This window comes from Prionailurus bengalensis, chromosome E3, assembly GCF_016509475.1.
Source record: "Prionailurus bengalensis isolate Pbe53 chromosome E3, Fcat_Pben_1.1_paternal_pri, whole genome shotgun sequence".
Lineage (NCBI taxonomy): Eukaryota > Metazoa > Chordata > Mammalia > Carnivora > Felidae > Prionailurus > Prionailurus bengalensis.
The window spans coordinates 32727138-32741510 of NC_057357.1; the positions used below are offsets into that span (position 1 = coordinate 32727138).

The window sequence follows — 14373 nt, forward strand, 5'->3', positions numbered from 1 at the left end:
TAGCTATCTGCGCAAGACCAGGCTGGTATCAGATCCTGATGTCATCAAGAATGACTCATGGGATACATTTAGAAAAATAGTCAAAGGAAGGAGAGTCAAAAAACAAAACAAAAAAAACACATGAGAAACCCTTACTCAAATACAGAGCTGTCATTTTGGTCTCCCCAAATTAGGATCTCGGTGATGGAACGGATGGTCTCCACTAGCAGGTTCCGGTTCTGTTCGGTGACTGTGGTGTTTTTGGTCAAAACGTGGTACAGATACCTGACAAAAAGGAAAGAAAATGAAGCATTACCAACTGAAATGGCCAACCAGGCTCGGCGACCGCCGGCGACGCTTCTGAGGACAGCTAGCGGCCCTAGCTCAGATGTGGTTAGCCCAACTCCCGTCCAGAGATGCTACTCACCACCCAAGACACATGGCAGACAGTGTTGTGAAGGGTTAACCAGAAACACGCCAACCCAAGCTGATGCCAGGGAACCATCAAGCCCTTGAAGACGGCCATCCTCAACCTCCGGTGTGCGACACAATCACCTGAAGGGTGGGGGCTGCTGGAGCCCATCTGGAGACTCGGAACCAGCAGGACTCGCGGGCCTGTCACACTCTCCCCACGTGATCCCGATGCTGGTGGAGGGAGTGCAGGCACACGGCCCAGGCCAAGAGTCTGGCATAAACCCCGCAGCCAGCCGGGCTGGTGCAGGGACTGAGAAAGACGGAGTCACAGATTGGGGAGGGCAGATCCCCAAACCAGTGGCAGGGGCAAAAAGCCACCTGCAGTCAAGACAATCACACGGCCATCAGAAGTGATAGCTGGACCAAACCCTGCGGCTCGAGGTTCAAGGCACTGACCTCTGGTGCTGAGTGCCCATCAAAGTTAAGTGGGTCTGGGAGGGAGGCTCCTGCACTGTGCCCCATGCTCCCCAAAGGCCTGGGCTGCACCAGGCCTGAGCCCGCCGCCGGGGGAGAGGCAGGCCGACCCGGGCCCAGCCTCAGGCCGCTACTGGTGATCGGGACAACCGAAAGAATCACCGAGGCCGGTCCTGGGCAGTGTGGGGACTAGCGTCTGGCCGAGTGCCCTGGGCGGGGGCACAGCTTGTAAGGGATGGCGTTGCTGCAAATGGCAAGAGCTCCTTCTCTTCTACGGCTGAGTAACAGTCCGTTGTATATACACCACATCTTCAGCCGTTCGTCAGTCAGTGGGCACTTGGGCTCTTCCACAAGTTGGCTATTAGGGACAGTGCGGCTGTCAACACCGGGGGGGCCTCTGCCCCCTCGAATTAGTCTTTTTGTATCCGACACAGACGGAGCTTGAGAGTGTTACGCTAAGTGAAATGAGCCAGAGAAAGACAAGTACTGTATGATTTCACTCATCTGTAGAATTTAAGAAACAAAACAAACAAACAAACGGCGGGGGAGGGGGGGTGCAAAAAAAAAGGGGCAAACCAAGAAACAGACACTTAACTATAGAGAACTGACAGTTACCAGAGGAGAGGGGGTAGGGGGATGGGTGGGACAGGTGATGGGGATTAAGGCGTGCACTTTCCCAGGTGCAAAGTGTTGAACCGCTCAATTCTACACCTGAAACGACTCTTACGCTTGTCAACTGGAATTTATATAAAAACTTGGAGCGTCGTTAAGACGGTGGGGCCTCTGCGTGATTCGGTCGGTAAAGCGTCTGACTTTGGCTCAGGTCATGAGCTCGCAGTTCCTGAGTTTCAGCCCCGCGTCGGCTCTCTGCTGTCAGCAGAGAGTTCACTTCAGATCCTGTCTCCCTCTCTCTCTGCACCCCCCACTCTCGAGCACATTCGATCTCTCTCTCTCTCTCTCTGGCAAAAAAAAAAAGTTAAAAAAAAGAGGGTGACTCTTGAGGACGTTCGATCTCTCTCTCTCTCTCTCTCTCTCTCTCGCAAAAAAAAAAAAAACCGTTAAAAAAAAAAGATGGCGCCTCCAGGCTAACTTCAGCTGTCACGGTTGGGGAAGGAAAAGGGGACACTAAGAGGAAGTGACTCAAGAAGGGTCACCTCCTGACTTCTTTTATGGCTACCTTCAGTTTGGAGGTGGGGCTGGTGAGAGCAAGGCAGGGAAAGAATAGACAGGATCCTGCCATCGAAGATCTCTAAAAATGGGTAGGGTATAGGGGTGCCTGGGTGACTCCATCGGTTGACCGTCTGACTTCGGCTCAGGTCATGATCTCGCAGTTTGTGAGTCCGAGCCCGGTGTCGGGCTCTGTGCTGACAGCACAGAGCCTGGAGCCTGCTTCAGATTCTGTGTCTCCTCCTCTCTCTGGCCTTCCTATGCTCATGCTCTGTCTCTCTCTGCCTCTCAATAATAAATAAATGTTAAAAAAAAAAATTTAAAGAAATGGGTAGGGTATAAAGAGGTAGAACCTTGCAGATGGAACAGTCAGGATGAATCTGCTTCAGGGGACTGGGTTTTATTTATTAATATTGTTGCTGTTTGTTCTATTTTAAAGACCGTATAATCAGTTACTTAATCATTTCATTAAAGATTGCATGCAACTTTTAACACAACAACTAGAACAGCTCTCCAAAAATAGAGATCTCCACCACCTGTGCCCAAATCTCCGGGCGAGGCTGCATATGGGCCTGGAGGCCAGCTTCCCCCTGTGCCAAGGGACCCCCATACGCTGAAGCTGATGGGGGGGGGGAACCCACTCTTGAATCTATGCCTCCGTTCCCTTCCAGCGCATTTTCGCCAAGAAGCTCAAAGAGCGGAGTTTTTCAAATTGTGCTTCACGGGACCCCGGCATCAGAAACCCCTGTTTCAGCTGCAGATTCTAGCTCCCCACCCCAGACCCACCAAATCTGATTCTGGGGTGCAGACCCCCAAGTCTGCATTCTGAATAAGCTCCCACAAAAGTTTCAGAGTAGTTGTGTCACCCACACCACAGCCATCAGTGACATTCTGGGTACAACCCACAGTGTGCCCCCTACCATGCCAGGGCAGGTGCTGTTGCCGGGGGGGGAGGCAGATCCTCCCCCCTCTGGTGTTTCCTTCTGCCGAGGGGATGGAATCCATTAGCCTCCCACTAACACACTCCTGGCCTGGTAGGAAGCAGCGGCCTGGGGGCCCGGGGAAGCGGCTCTGCTCTGAAAAACCACCGTAGGGAGAGGAGAGTTTAAAATCTTATGGTCAGCCCTGGCTTCTAACTCCTGACATCTCTTGGTGAAGTCTTCTGTGTTGAGAAGCAGGAGCTGGTGTGCTGAATTAAGAATATGCAGCCGGGGGCACCTGGGTGGCTCAGTGGTTAAGCATCAGCCTTCAGCTCAGGCCATGATCTCACAGCTCATGGGTTCAAGCCCCATGTTAGGCTCTGTGCTGACAGCTCAGAGTCAGAGGATTCTGTCTCTACCGCTCTCTGCCCCTCCCCCACTCACACTGTCTCTCTCTCTCTCTCTCTCTCTCTCTCTCTCTCTCAAAAACAAGTAAACATTAGAAAAAAACTAAAAATATGCAGTTGGATGAAGAGGTAGCGGCCACCCACATGGGGGCGGCAGGTAGCCCCCTTAGTACGGGAGCCCCCACCTTGGGGAAGTGAAACCCGCGGGGGGGGGGAGGGGGGGTCATTTTGTTTGACGATGTAGTTTCAACACCCACGCAAAGTAAGGAGAGTCACGAGATTGATTACGTATGGATCCCAGAAGCTGGGGGCAGGGGTCATGTCATGAGCCAGAGGACCCGCTTCTCCATCCCAGGTGAGGGAGGCAGGAGGTAGAGACAGGGTAGCACCTATTACTGTGAGGCTCCTTGCCCCTCACACATTTTGTCTTAGGGTACATCTGGAACTGATTTTTTGTGGATGGTGTAAGATATTGGCCAAAATTCACTTTTTCCATATGGATATCTAGTTGAGTCAGCATCCTTTGCTAAAAAGGTCCTGCTTTCTCCCATGCACTCTAATGTCCCCTCTGTTGTTTATCAGATGACCGCACCTGCAGGGACTCTTTCTGAATGCTCTAGTTCCACTGATCTATTCACTACCTTTGTGCTGATACCATGATGTCCGATGACTGCGGCTATGTGATAAATCTTCCTAGGTGATAATGGAAGTGCTCCCGACTTTTTTCCCTTCTTTCCCCCCCCCCCCAATATTACACTGGCTATTTTTGGCCCTTTGCATTTCCATATAAATTTGAAAATCACCTACTCAACTTTCACAAAAACACTTGCTAAGATTTCCTTTAAGATTGCCCTAAATCTATAGCTAAATATAGAGGGAACTGACATCTTTACAATAAAGTAACATCATGACATTTACATTTCTTTCAGCGTTTGCTGCAGAGAGATCTTGCCTATCTTTTGTTAAGATTTATTTGTAGGTAACTGATGTTTTTTGATGGTGTTGTAAATGGCAGTGTCTGAAACATTCATTTTCTCGATGTTGGCTGTTGGTTGTTGCAAATACCCACGACATCTCAATCTCTAAATTTCTGTGATGATTGTACCTGCACCTTGCCCATCTTTTCACTCCCACTATGGCTGTGCCATAGTTTATGTGCCTCAAGTTTAATAACTTTCTGATTTTGAGTTTAACACTCATTTGAGAAAGGCTGAACACTTCAACAACAATAACAAAGGGGATGTCAATCCTGCCACTGCCCAGACATGAGCGCTGCTGGAGTGTAATGTATTTAGTTGGGTCTCTTCCTTTGCCATGGATATTTACATGGCGGAGCTCATGCCCTATATCATTTCCATGCCCATCTTTCCCCCTTCCCCATACTTCCGGTAATAAAAGCATTTTTGTTACAACACCGGCAAGCATCTATAATGGCTACATTGTATACCGTTTAAAAAACAAGCACAGGAGTTACTCTTCTGCTGGACATTTGGATTCCTCATTGTTCAGACGATCAACAATGTTACCATGGCCATCTTTGGGGGCAAGGCTGTGACCCTATCTGAGTTTCCAAGGGCACAAGGACAGATTTTTCTCTTACAGTGATCACTGGTACAAGGAAAACATTTTCTCTCAAACTCTGCGTGTGTGCACATTCTTATCATCACCATCACAAAACAGTTGCAGCCTACTTTGCTCGGCCCTCCTGACTGCTTCAGATGTAACCACTAATTAAACCCTTACAATAATCCTGCAGGACTGATGCTCTGGGAGGCCAGGGCCTGCACAGAGTCCTGATAGAGGGGACCCAGACGGCCTGACTCCAGATCCCCTGCTTAGAACCATTAGAGTATAGAAAATGCAGACAATGCAGGAAACGCTATTATTAACCAAGCATTTACATGAAGTTATGAATGCCCTACATGCAAGAAAACCGAGCAGATAAACAACAAACCAAAAAGGCATGAAAATACATATCAGATGGTAAAGTCAGTCCTCATAACTGACTCTTACTCTGTTTCTTTGGACAACAGCCAACATCACGGAATCCCCAGCACAGGCTCTGTAGAACAGAGGCTCTCAGGATCAAAACCCTGCCCATGAGCGACCTCTACCTGGAGACCAGCTGAAGAGTCTGAAATGCCTGGCAAGTGGAAAACCACAGCCTATTGCCAGTGTGCAACCAACACACCGGAGGCTCCTCGCCAAGGACAACGGACTGTAAACAAATTCTGCCCCACAGACCCTGCTCTCTCAAGAACCACTTATCTCACAGGTTAAACCATTACGGTCAACAACAATTATGTCCACTTCAGAGACGGACACACTAAGTTCATACGGGTTTTATGACTTGTATCAGAATATGCCTCTTAGAACGCTCCTACTGGAAGATCCTGAAACGGACCCGTAAGCTGAAGGGTAAGAGGAGTGGCAGAGGCCTAGACGAGAAGTCCACTCCCCCAAAGCCAGGCCCCAAATAACAACGTCGGGGGTCGGGGGGGGGGGGCGGTGGGGAGAGACAGAGGGACATCGAGCCTTTGTCTATTTGGTCTTCTCAGCACCGGCGGGGGGGGGGAAGACTACTGCTAACAGCACCCACCCTGCGCCTTGAAAACCACCCCTGGTCAGGGCCCGGCCTTCTGGCCAGCAGCACAAGGCCCAGCTCCTCATGGGCTGCAACCAGACCAGAGGATTGGGGAAAGGTGTTACAGGCGGTGCTTCTCCCGATGAGTCACCCCAGAAAGATGTCAAACCGGGCCAGCCAGCGAGACCGGGTCTGAGATTTGGGGAGCTGGCAACCCACACGAGGGTGTAGGCAGGGCTCTCGGCCCTACACAAAGCCACAGCTCCAGCACGGGCACTGGAACCAAACTGGCCAGAGCAGGCCGGTGTGGAGAAAAGCCTGGCCAGACTTGCCTCTTACACTCACCCTGCGATAAACACTCCTTGATCACTTAGCGTGTGCCAGGCCCTGTGCCGGCATCTAACAATTCTCAGGTGGACAAGACACGCCGGTCTCTGTCCTTACGAGGCTTACGTTGAAATGGGGAGAGACAAACACATGATCACGCAAGAGCACTTCTGATGGCAAAAGGACATGCCTGAGGAACCCTGGGCAGCTTCCCGGGCATCTAACTCGCGGCCCGGATAAAGCCTGAAAAGCCCAGAGCCTCTAACAGCTGGTCTACCTCTGGTGACGGTAAGACTGTGCGTGACAGTGGGCACACTGAGCGGGACAGTGGGCACCACAAGTGACATTAGAGACGACAGTAGAGCTTCTTGCTGGCTGAAGTCACAGGGCAGCTTTTATGGAAGAACTGGTACTTCAACGATGCAGGTGGGCGTCTGGACGGGCAGGAAGGGGAGGGGAGCTCCAGGGGAGAGCAAAGATGAAGACAGGTGGGCGTGTGAGGTGTGTGGAACAGGGAGCGAGAGAGGAGGTCCGTGAAGCCGCACAAGAAACACCCCCGGATTAGGGCCGGCTGCCACCCTCGCTTCCCAGGAGGCCGAGGGGACGCCCACCTCCTGCTGGGCCCTCCCCCAACCGGCTCTCCAACTCTGGCTGCACCGCGGCACTCTGGTTAATTCTTCAACGGCTGCCCACTCTTCTCAGCCTGATGTCCGAATTCCTTCACATAATTTAAGGACATGTCTCTGTGACCTCTCCCGCGTCATGAGCCTGCTGTGGGGTCCTGCACTGCCCCCTCACCCCACGTACACCACCCTTAGTGAGTAACCTGAGCCTTTCTCTCCTCCAGGCTTCTCAAACATGGTTTGGTCTGCCTAAAGTATCGTCCCTCCCACCCCGCCCCTACAGCCTGGCACACCCCTCACTCTTTACATCCCCATTTAGATGGGTGTCTGCCAGGCGCCTGGGTGGCTCAGTCGGCTGAGCCTCTGACTGGATCTTGGCTCAGGTCTTGATCTTGCAGTTTGTGGGACTGAGCCCCCTGTCGGGCTCTGTGCTGACAGCACAGAGCCTGTGTGGGATGCTCTCTCTCTGCCCCTCTCCCACTCGTGCATGCTCCCTCTCTCTCTCTCTCTCTCTCTCATAAATATATATTTAAAAATAAATAAATAAAATTTAAAAAAACTTTTCAAAAATGGGTGTCTGCCTACCAAGGAGGCTCCTGACTCCCTAGCCTGCATTACAGGGCACTCACGCCGAACTGGATGGATGGGAACAGAGTCTAGAGCACTCCGACGGCCTGGAAGAACTCGGACCTGACACGATGGGTGCTTGGGCTCATTATGAGTGATATGGTGAATATGATATCCTAAAAGTTAATCTGACAACACTGTACCCTTAAAAATAATCAGTGCTCTCTTAGGCAAAAGTAGACTGTACCAGGAATAAGTGACCATTTGCCTGCTAGGTATACATTCCTCTTCTCTTTGGGTAACAACCCCTGATTTTCCCAGGGGGAACCTCCCCTGTCTCTCATTCTCTGTCCACTAGCTTGGGGGGGAGCTGATGCCACCCCAGCTCCAGGCAAGGGCCAAGTACAGCACCCCACACCCCCTGCCACAGTGACTAGGTCAGGGATGGGCACGAGATCCCCAGGTGACCCAACTATACTCACTTCTGGACTTCTGCTGGCAATATTTAGAAAAGATGCTCCCTTTTCCCCACGGATTGCTAGACGGCTATGATGTAAGCCTGGAGCCCGCTAACGATGGCACCAACACAGGAGATATGCAGAGACAAGAACAGGAAAGAGACAGACTCTGACAGCTTTTGTCTGAACACCTGCACTCCGCCGTGGCGTAGCTAGCGATCGGAGCCAATCCCTTCCATTTGGGGCCTAAGGCAGTTCTAGGTGGGTTTCTGTCACTGGCGACCAAGACTGTGGACCCCCACGCCAAGGTGATCAGAGTGAAGGCAACGAAATAACCTAACACCACAACAGTCCTACCAGCAGCATGCTAACTTGGCAATTCCTGCTAAAGGTGATCTCGTGGTAGCAATCCTGCAAATGCGTCAGCAAAGATTCTCCTTGCTGGTGGGCATTCGGCAGTCACTGTCACAGCCGTGCCACCAGTGTGGGCAGCACACCAACCACCCATGACATGTAGCAAATAACCTCTTACTATCTCAGTCTCCCTCAACTAAATCGCTAACTCAGGTCGGTAGACAAAGACCAGAGGCACCCAGTTTTCCGTTATTTAGCAAAAGTAAAATCCTAACAGGCAGCCTCCTTTCCAGGGTGAAAGCGGAGAACATTATGACGAATAACGTGGTTCAAAAGCAATTCCGGCTCTCTCTGTTATTAGCCTCTCAATTTTTCTTTACATCGCGAACTGTTCTTAAAAACAGTCTGTTTTGGGGCGCCTGGGTGGCACAGTCGGTTAAGCGTCCAACTTCAGCCAGGTCACGATCTCGCGGTCCGTGAGTTCGAGCCCCGCGTCAGGCTCTGGGCTGATGGCTCAGAGCCTGGAGCCTGTTTCCGATTCTGTGTCTCCCTCTCTCTCTGCCCCTCCCCCGTTCATGCTCTGTCTCTCTCTGTCCCAAAAATAAATAAACGTTGAAAAAAAAAATTTAAAAAAAAATAGTCTGTTTTGAAAAGGGGGAGGGCTCCTAGGTGCCCTGCATGTCAAAAAAAATTTTTTTTCAATCCTAAATTCTTTTATTTACCTTAATCTTTCCACCCACACTGCCATGAATATATTAGGAACTGTCACTTGTCACTGGCAGCGTGACCAATTTGTATCAGTTGCCCAGGACTTTCCCAGTTTTAGTACTGAAAGTGCCACGTCCTGGGAAATCCCTCCATCCCAGGCACTCCGGGATGGTCACCCTTCGTGTCAGGTGAAGCTCAAGTCCCATTTTACCTCCACCCTTATTTCCTACAACCACCAGCGCCACCTTGAAACTCCACAAACCCAGGGTCCCCCTGCCCACACCCTGCGGCCCCACCTGATGGCTCCTGCTTGTCCCTGCTCTGGGGAATTTGCTCTGGTGTTGCCTCCCCCAGAAGGCTTCCAAGGGTTCCTACAGAACCCTGGACCTACAGAGATCCCGGCATCTGTCACGCTGTATAGTCTGGGTGTTATGGCTGTCTCCCCCACCAGCCTGTGAACTCCCTCAGGGAATGAGCTGTTCTGTACCTAAGGCCCAAGATGTTTACTATCGGAGCCAAACGAAGAACGTCACAAGCGCTGGGGTGAGGACCAGCTGTTTACGGCACTCTTTTCCAAGTCATCTTGGGATCCTCCGAGTCCCACACTGACAGGTAAATCGCCGAGTTGCTCAGGCTGTAATACGGATTAAGCTCATCTGCCTGACCCAGGACAGGCAGCTTGGGTTTCCAAAAGCACCCAATGGCCTTTTAACCTAAACAGTGGGCAGTGCCCAGATACGTAAAAGGAATCTGAGAACCTTTACCATCCCCTGGCTGGCCGGAGGGTAAGTGCTCCGTTGGGCACAGAGACTGAGCCAAGTTGCGAGTCGCTTCCCAAACCGACTTGGGAGGAAGTTTCATTCAGAAAGACAGTGCAGTGGGTACAGGCATCAAGCGCAAACCCTGGCTTTGACCCGTTCCAGCTGCTGTCACCTTGGGGCAAGTGACTTAGCCTCTTTGAACCTTAGCTTCCCCTTCTATAAAACGGAAAACGGTAACAGTTCCTACACCTCAGAGACTTTCGAGGACTCAGGAATAACACACAGAAGTCCTGAGCAAGGACCTGGCAGAGAAAATGCACTCAATAATAATTCAGGTACTTGACAAGGGCTAGAGTCAGGCAGAGCTAGGGGAAAGCCTGCAGGTGCCTGGACGCTGGCGGGAGGCCCAACCTCCTTTAGATATTCATCCTTCCCTGTCTCAGACACATCCACCCACTCTCTAAATTCCTGAAATCCTTACGCCTCTCCCTCTCCAGTCCAGCTGCCCTCCCGTTTAAGATTCCTGGCTTCCCTACACACCCCTACCCTGTCTATGCCTCTCTCCTCGCTGTGTCCGCTCTCATCACCCCCCACCAAAACCATTCCTTACCACATCCTGATCCCTGCTGCCTCCTACTCTTCAAGACTCACACACATTTATTAAACGCCTGCTCCATGCTAGAAAGGACACAGCTGAGAAGCAAAGGATCCCCGCCCCTGGCCAAATGAGAAGCCCCATCTAATTTCCCTCCCACCAATCCTTTCCCTGGGCCCCCATCTTCCTTCTGCTCCCCGCCTCCCCCCTCCATCCTTCTTCCTTCCCATTAGTAAACTTGGGAGCTCCCTCCAGAAACCAGTCTATTTCTTACCACCAAAGGTTTGCCTTCTCCCAACTCAACTGCCACCCCACACACTCTATTTTCCTCCCTGGAGTCATTCCCTCCGTACAACTCTCTATTTTCCATCAGCACCTCCAAACGCCCCCCCCCCCCGCCACACACACACACACACCAAAAATTCCATGTTTGTCTACATGTTCTGCACCTGTCCCAATTCATTCATTTTTTTTTTCATTCTTTCAGTAGTCACTGAGCTCCTACTGTGTGCCAGGCACACAGCACGAGATGCTGAGAATACCGCTGTGAGCAAAAAAAGGGGTCTCTTCTCCCCTGGCAGTAACAGTTGAGGAGCAGACAGAAAAGCAGCGAAAACAAGCGGGGTAAGTGCAGATAGTGGAGCTATGCATTGAATGAAATCAAGAGAAAGATCAGATGGAAAGGAATGGAGGTGGGTAAGCACTTGAGGCAGGGTGGTCTAGGAAGGCCTTCCCTAGCTGATAGACACAGTGACCGCCATCAGCCACCTACTGTGTAACAGACACGGGATCAATGTCTCTCCACGCATGACATGATTGAATTCTTGCACAACGGTTCACCATCCCCGTTTGCAGAGGGGGCACCAGAGGCTCAAGGAGGCCAAGTAATCTGTCCAAGGTCACACAGCTATTAAGTGGTGGAATCAGGATCTGAATGCAGGTCTGATGCGCTCCTGCTTCCCAGGACCACGTCTGCCACCTGTCCTTCCCCCAGAGCTCTACTTCTGATAGTCCTCCCCGTAGTCTCCCCCAAGGGGGAAAAAAAATATATTTTCATTACTGCCGTTCATTGAGCACTCGCGCGTGCTTCCAGTTTTGCGTGCATTCTCTTATCCTCCCCTCAAAACGATAAGAAGCAGGTGCTGTCACTATACCCGCTTTACAACTGAGGAAACTGAGGCCTAAAAATTCACGCACTTACGTTCAAACCCTGATCTGACTCCTGGGTCCAGCCCTCTGGCTCCTAAGCTGTCCAGCCTAAGAAGTACCACCCTGGTCAGCTTGGTGCCCACCGCTGCCCCCGGCAACAACGAAGTCTGCATCCATAAACTGAAATCTCCTCCCCTTACTTTACAGACGGGGGTGCCGAGACTCCGAGAAGCTAAGCCACTTGCCCAAGGTCACACAGCGAGGAGCGACGGTGTCAGGGTTCGAATCCAAGCGCCCGGACTCCAGAGCCCTCGCTCTTCACCACCATGCAGTCTTTCCCGGGCGTCTCTCTCCGCCCTCCACCTCGCTCTCACACCTCGCAGAGGCCCCGGCCCGGGACTATGCGCCCCACTCCCACGTCCAGCCCCGCGGCCTGCCCCCCTCACCCCCCAACAAACACACTCACTTGAGGTGGTCCAAGGAGTGGATGTTGCGGGAAGACTTGCCGTGGCCCCCGCCCACCCAGCTCCGCGAGCGGCCAAACATGTCGGCGGCCCCGACCCGTTGCCCGCCTCACGGCCTCATGCCCGAGCGGCCGAGCGACCGAGCGCCCGCAGCGGCAGCACAAGCGGAGGAGGCAGCGGCGGAGGTGGTAGAGGGACCGCCAACCACCTTCCTCCCCGGCCCACAGCTCCGCACTGACATTCAGCCGGAACCGGCCGTTCGACCGCCGCGCTTTACGGCCGCCGCCACGGGGAACGCTGGGAAATGCAGTCCTCCCGCGAGGCCCCCGCCGAGAGGACTCTGCAAACGAACTACGAGGCCCGGCGTGCATCACGCACCTACGGACCTGCGGCCTTGGAGAAGAGGCGGAGCGAGAGGAGAGCCCGCAGTATCGTATGGTGGGCGGGAATGGGAAACCTGTGCGCGGAGCCTTGAGGAGGGCATCGGTGAAGTTGGGTGACTCAAAGTAACCGCAGTGTTGATAATTATTAGCTTTTACGATAGGAATAGCTATTGCACTATATATGCTATGTGCCAATGTCCTAAGCGATTTGCATGTATTGTTACTTAATTCTAACAACCAGCCTATGACGCGGATACTGTTATCCCCATGCCGCCCCCCTCCTCCCCGGGAAATCTGAATCACAGGTTTAAGGGATTGACTTACCTACGCTCATGGTTCAAACCCTGGCACCCTTATTTAATGCCCCAATAAGCTACTAATCTGTACCAAATTGGTAATGGCCTTGATCTTAACAATTTTTTTCTTTCCCCACATGAGCCAAGAAGTGTATCTAAATTTCTGTCCTGGGGAGTGACAAGCTCCCGGGAGGCAAGACTGCCGTGGTCATTATTCATTCATTCATTTCTACACCAGACAGTTCTCTACAATCTATGGTGTCCCATTAACTGTGTTCAGACTTGGGCTAAGGACCAATGTTCTCCCCACTTCCTAGCACAAAGTTTTGCACATCATAGGGGCTCAACAAATACTGGCAGAGTGCGGCAGAGTGGGTTGAGCATCTGACTCTTGGCTTCCCTCAGGTCATAATCCTGAGGGTGACATCCAGCTTGGGATTCTCTCTCTCTGTCTCTCTGCCCCTCCCCTGCTCGTGCTTTCTTTCTCTCCCAAAATAAACCACAACAAAAATATTGGCATAGTGAATGAATGATTGCATGAAGGTTTCACCTTCAGCAGTTGGAGAATTAACGGTTTTCTCTGTAATTCATCTGAGGGGCAAGAAAACAGCCATGGAGAAAAAGGGCAGGTATGTTCTCCAGACGCATGCGGACCTAGCATCTTCTTGGGTCCTCCCTTTTCCCTGGGCCTAGATTTCCTGATCTGTAGAAAGTGGTAACATACTACACTACCCCATCTAGCTACAATGAAGCAATGTATGTAAAGCACCCAGCTCAGCGTGGCCTGAGATGTAAAGATCTGTTGAATTGCTCTGGAAGATTGCTTTGGGCAAGATAAATCTCCTGAAGGATATACAGGGGTTGCTCATGAGGAGGGGAAATCAGTGAGTAGCAGACTCACTTCTCTACGTACTTCTTGGACGTTTTAATGTTTAACCACGTACTGGTTTTGTTTTTGTTTTTGTTTTTAATGTTTATTTATTTATTTTGAGAAGGAGAGCAGAGAAAGAACGAGAGAGGGGCGGAGAAAGGGAGACAAGGAATCCCAATCCAGCTCTGCATTATCAGCACAGAGTCCGATACAGGGATCTATCTCACCAACTATGAGATCATGAGCTGAAATCAAGAGTCAAGAGTCAGACGCTTAACCTACTGAGTCATCCAGGCGCCCCTAACACGGACTGTTTTTAAACATGCTTTACAAAGTAAAAACAAGAAGCACCCCCACTGCTGCAGGTCTGAGCTGCCTGGGAATGTCTTCATTCAGGTGTCCCTGAACCCTATTATGTAGACCCCCGCGATGCAGCCAGAATTTGGAGAGCTCAAGGAGCTCTTCCCCACCACGGAAAATTGCCACTTTGGGAAGTCGGAGAGTTTCACTGGTAAATTCACCGCCCCCCGTCCTGCCTCCTTTTGACAAGTAAACTGAGTCCCAAAGAGGCGTGACGCCATACCCAAGTCTAGGGGGTTGCTGAGAAGTTTGCGGTTTCCTCCAGCTTTCGTAGCCCTTAGGATACGTGCAGGTTCGAACTGTGTTCTGTCTCTCCCCTCCCGCTACTCCGTGGGGGATTCTCAGAGCGAATTGGATTTGAGACCTGGGCGGAGCCCGGAACCAGGAAAGCAAGTCAGAGGCCAGCACCCCGAGGGGCGGAGCGAAGCGGTACCGCCCCCGGACGTCTCGGACCAATGACCGCGGGCGTCGAGCAGGCCAATGAGCGCGGGCAGCGGGCGGCTGGCCAATGA

The 14373-nt window shown here is 51.8% G+C and overlaps 1 protein-coding gene across 8 annotated transcripts in view; it reads right to left on the reverse strand.

The window, feature by feature from the left end:
* The window catches only part of CLEC16A (C-type lectin domain containing 16A), a 203420-nt gene extending 191175 nt beyond the window's left edge, over positions 1-12245 (reverse strand). For 5 of the 8 annotated variants that reach the window (XR_006294234.1, XR_006294235.1, XM_043560531.1 and 2 more), the window contains exons 1-2: positions 11954-12223; positions 136-264 (exon numbers count right to left, since the gene is read on the reverse strand). Coding sequence is in view for 6 of the 8 variants with exons in the window: in XM_043560531.1 (XP_043416466.1) it covers positions 136-264; positions 11954-12033 (209 nt within the window). In the remaining 2 variants the exon portion in view is untranslated. Of the gene's footprint in view, positions 1-135; positions 265-11953 lie in introns of all 8 variants that reach the window. The other 3 variants (XM_043560532.1, XM_043560534.1, XM_043560530.1) reach the window with 2 other exon arrangements.
* Between the last annotated feature and the right edge of the window lie 2128 nt (positions 12246-14373).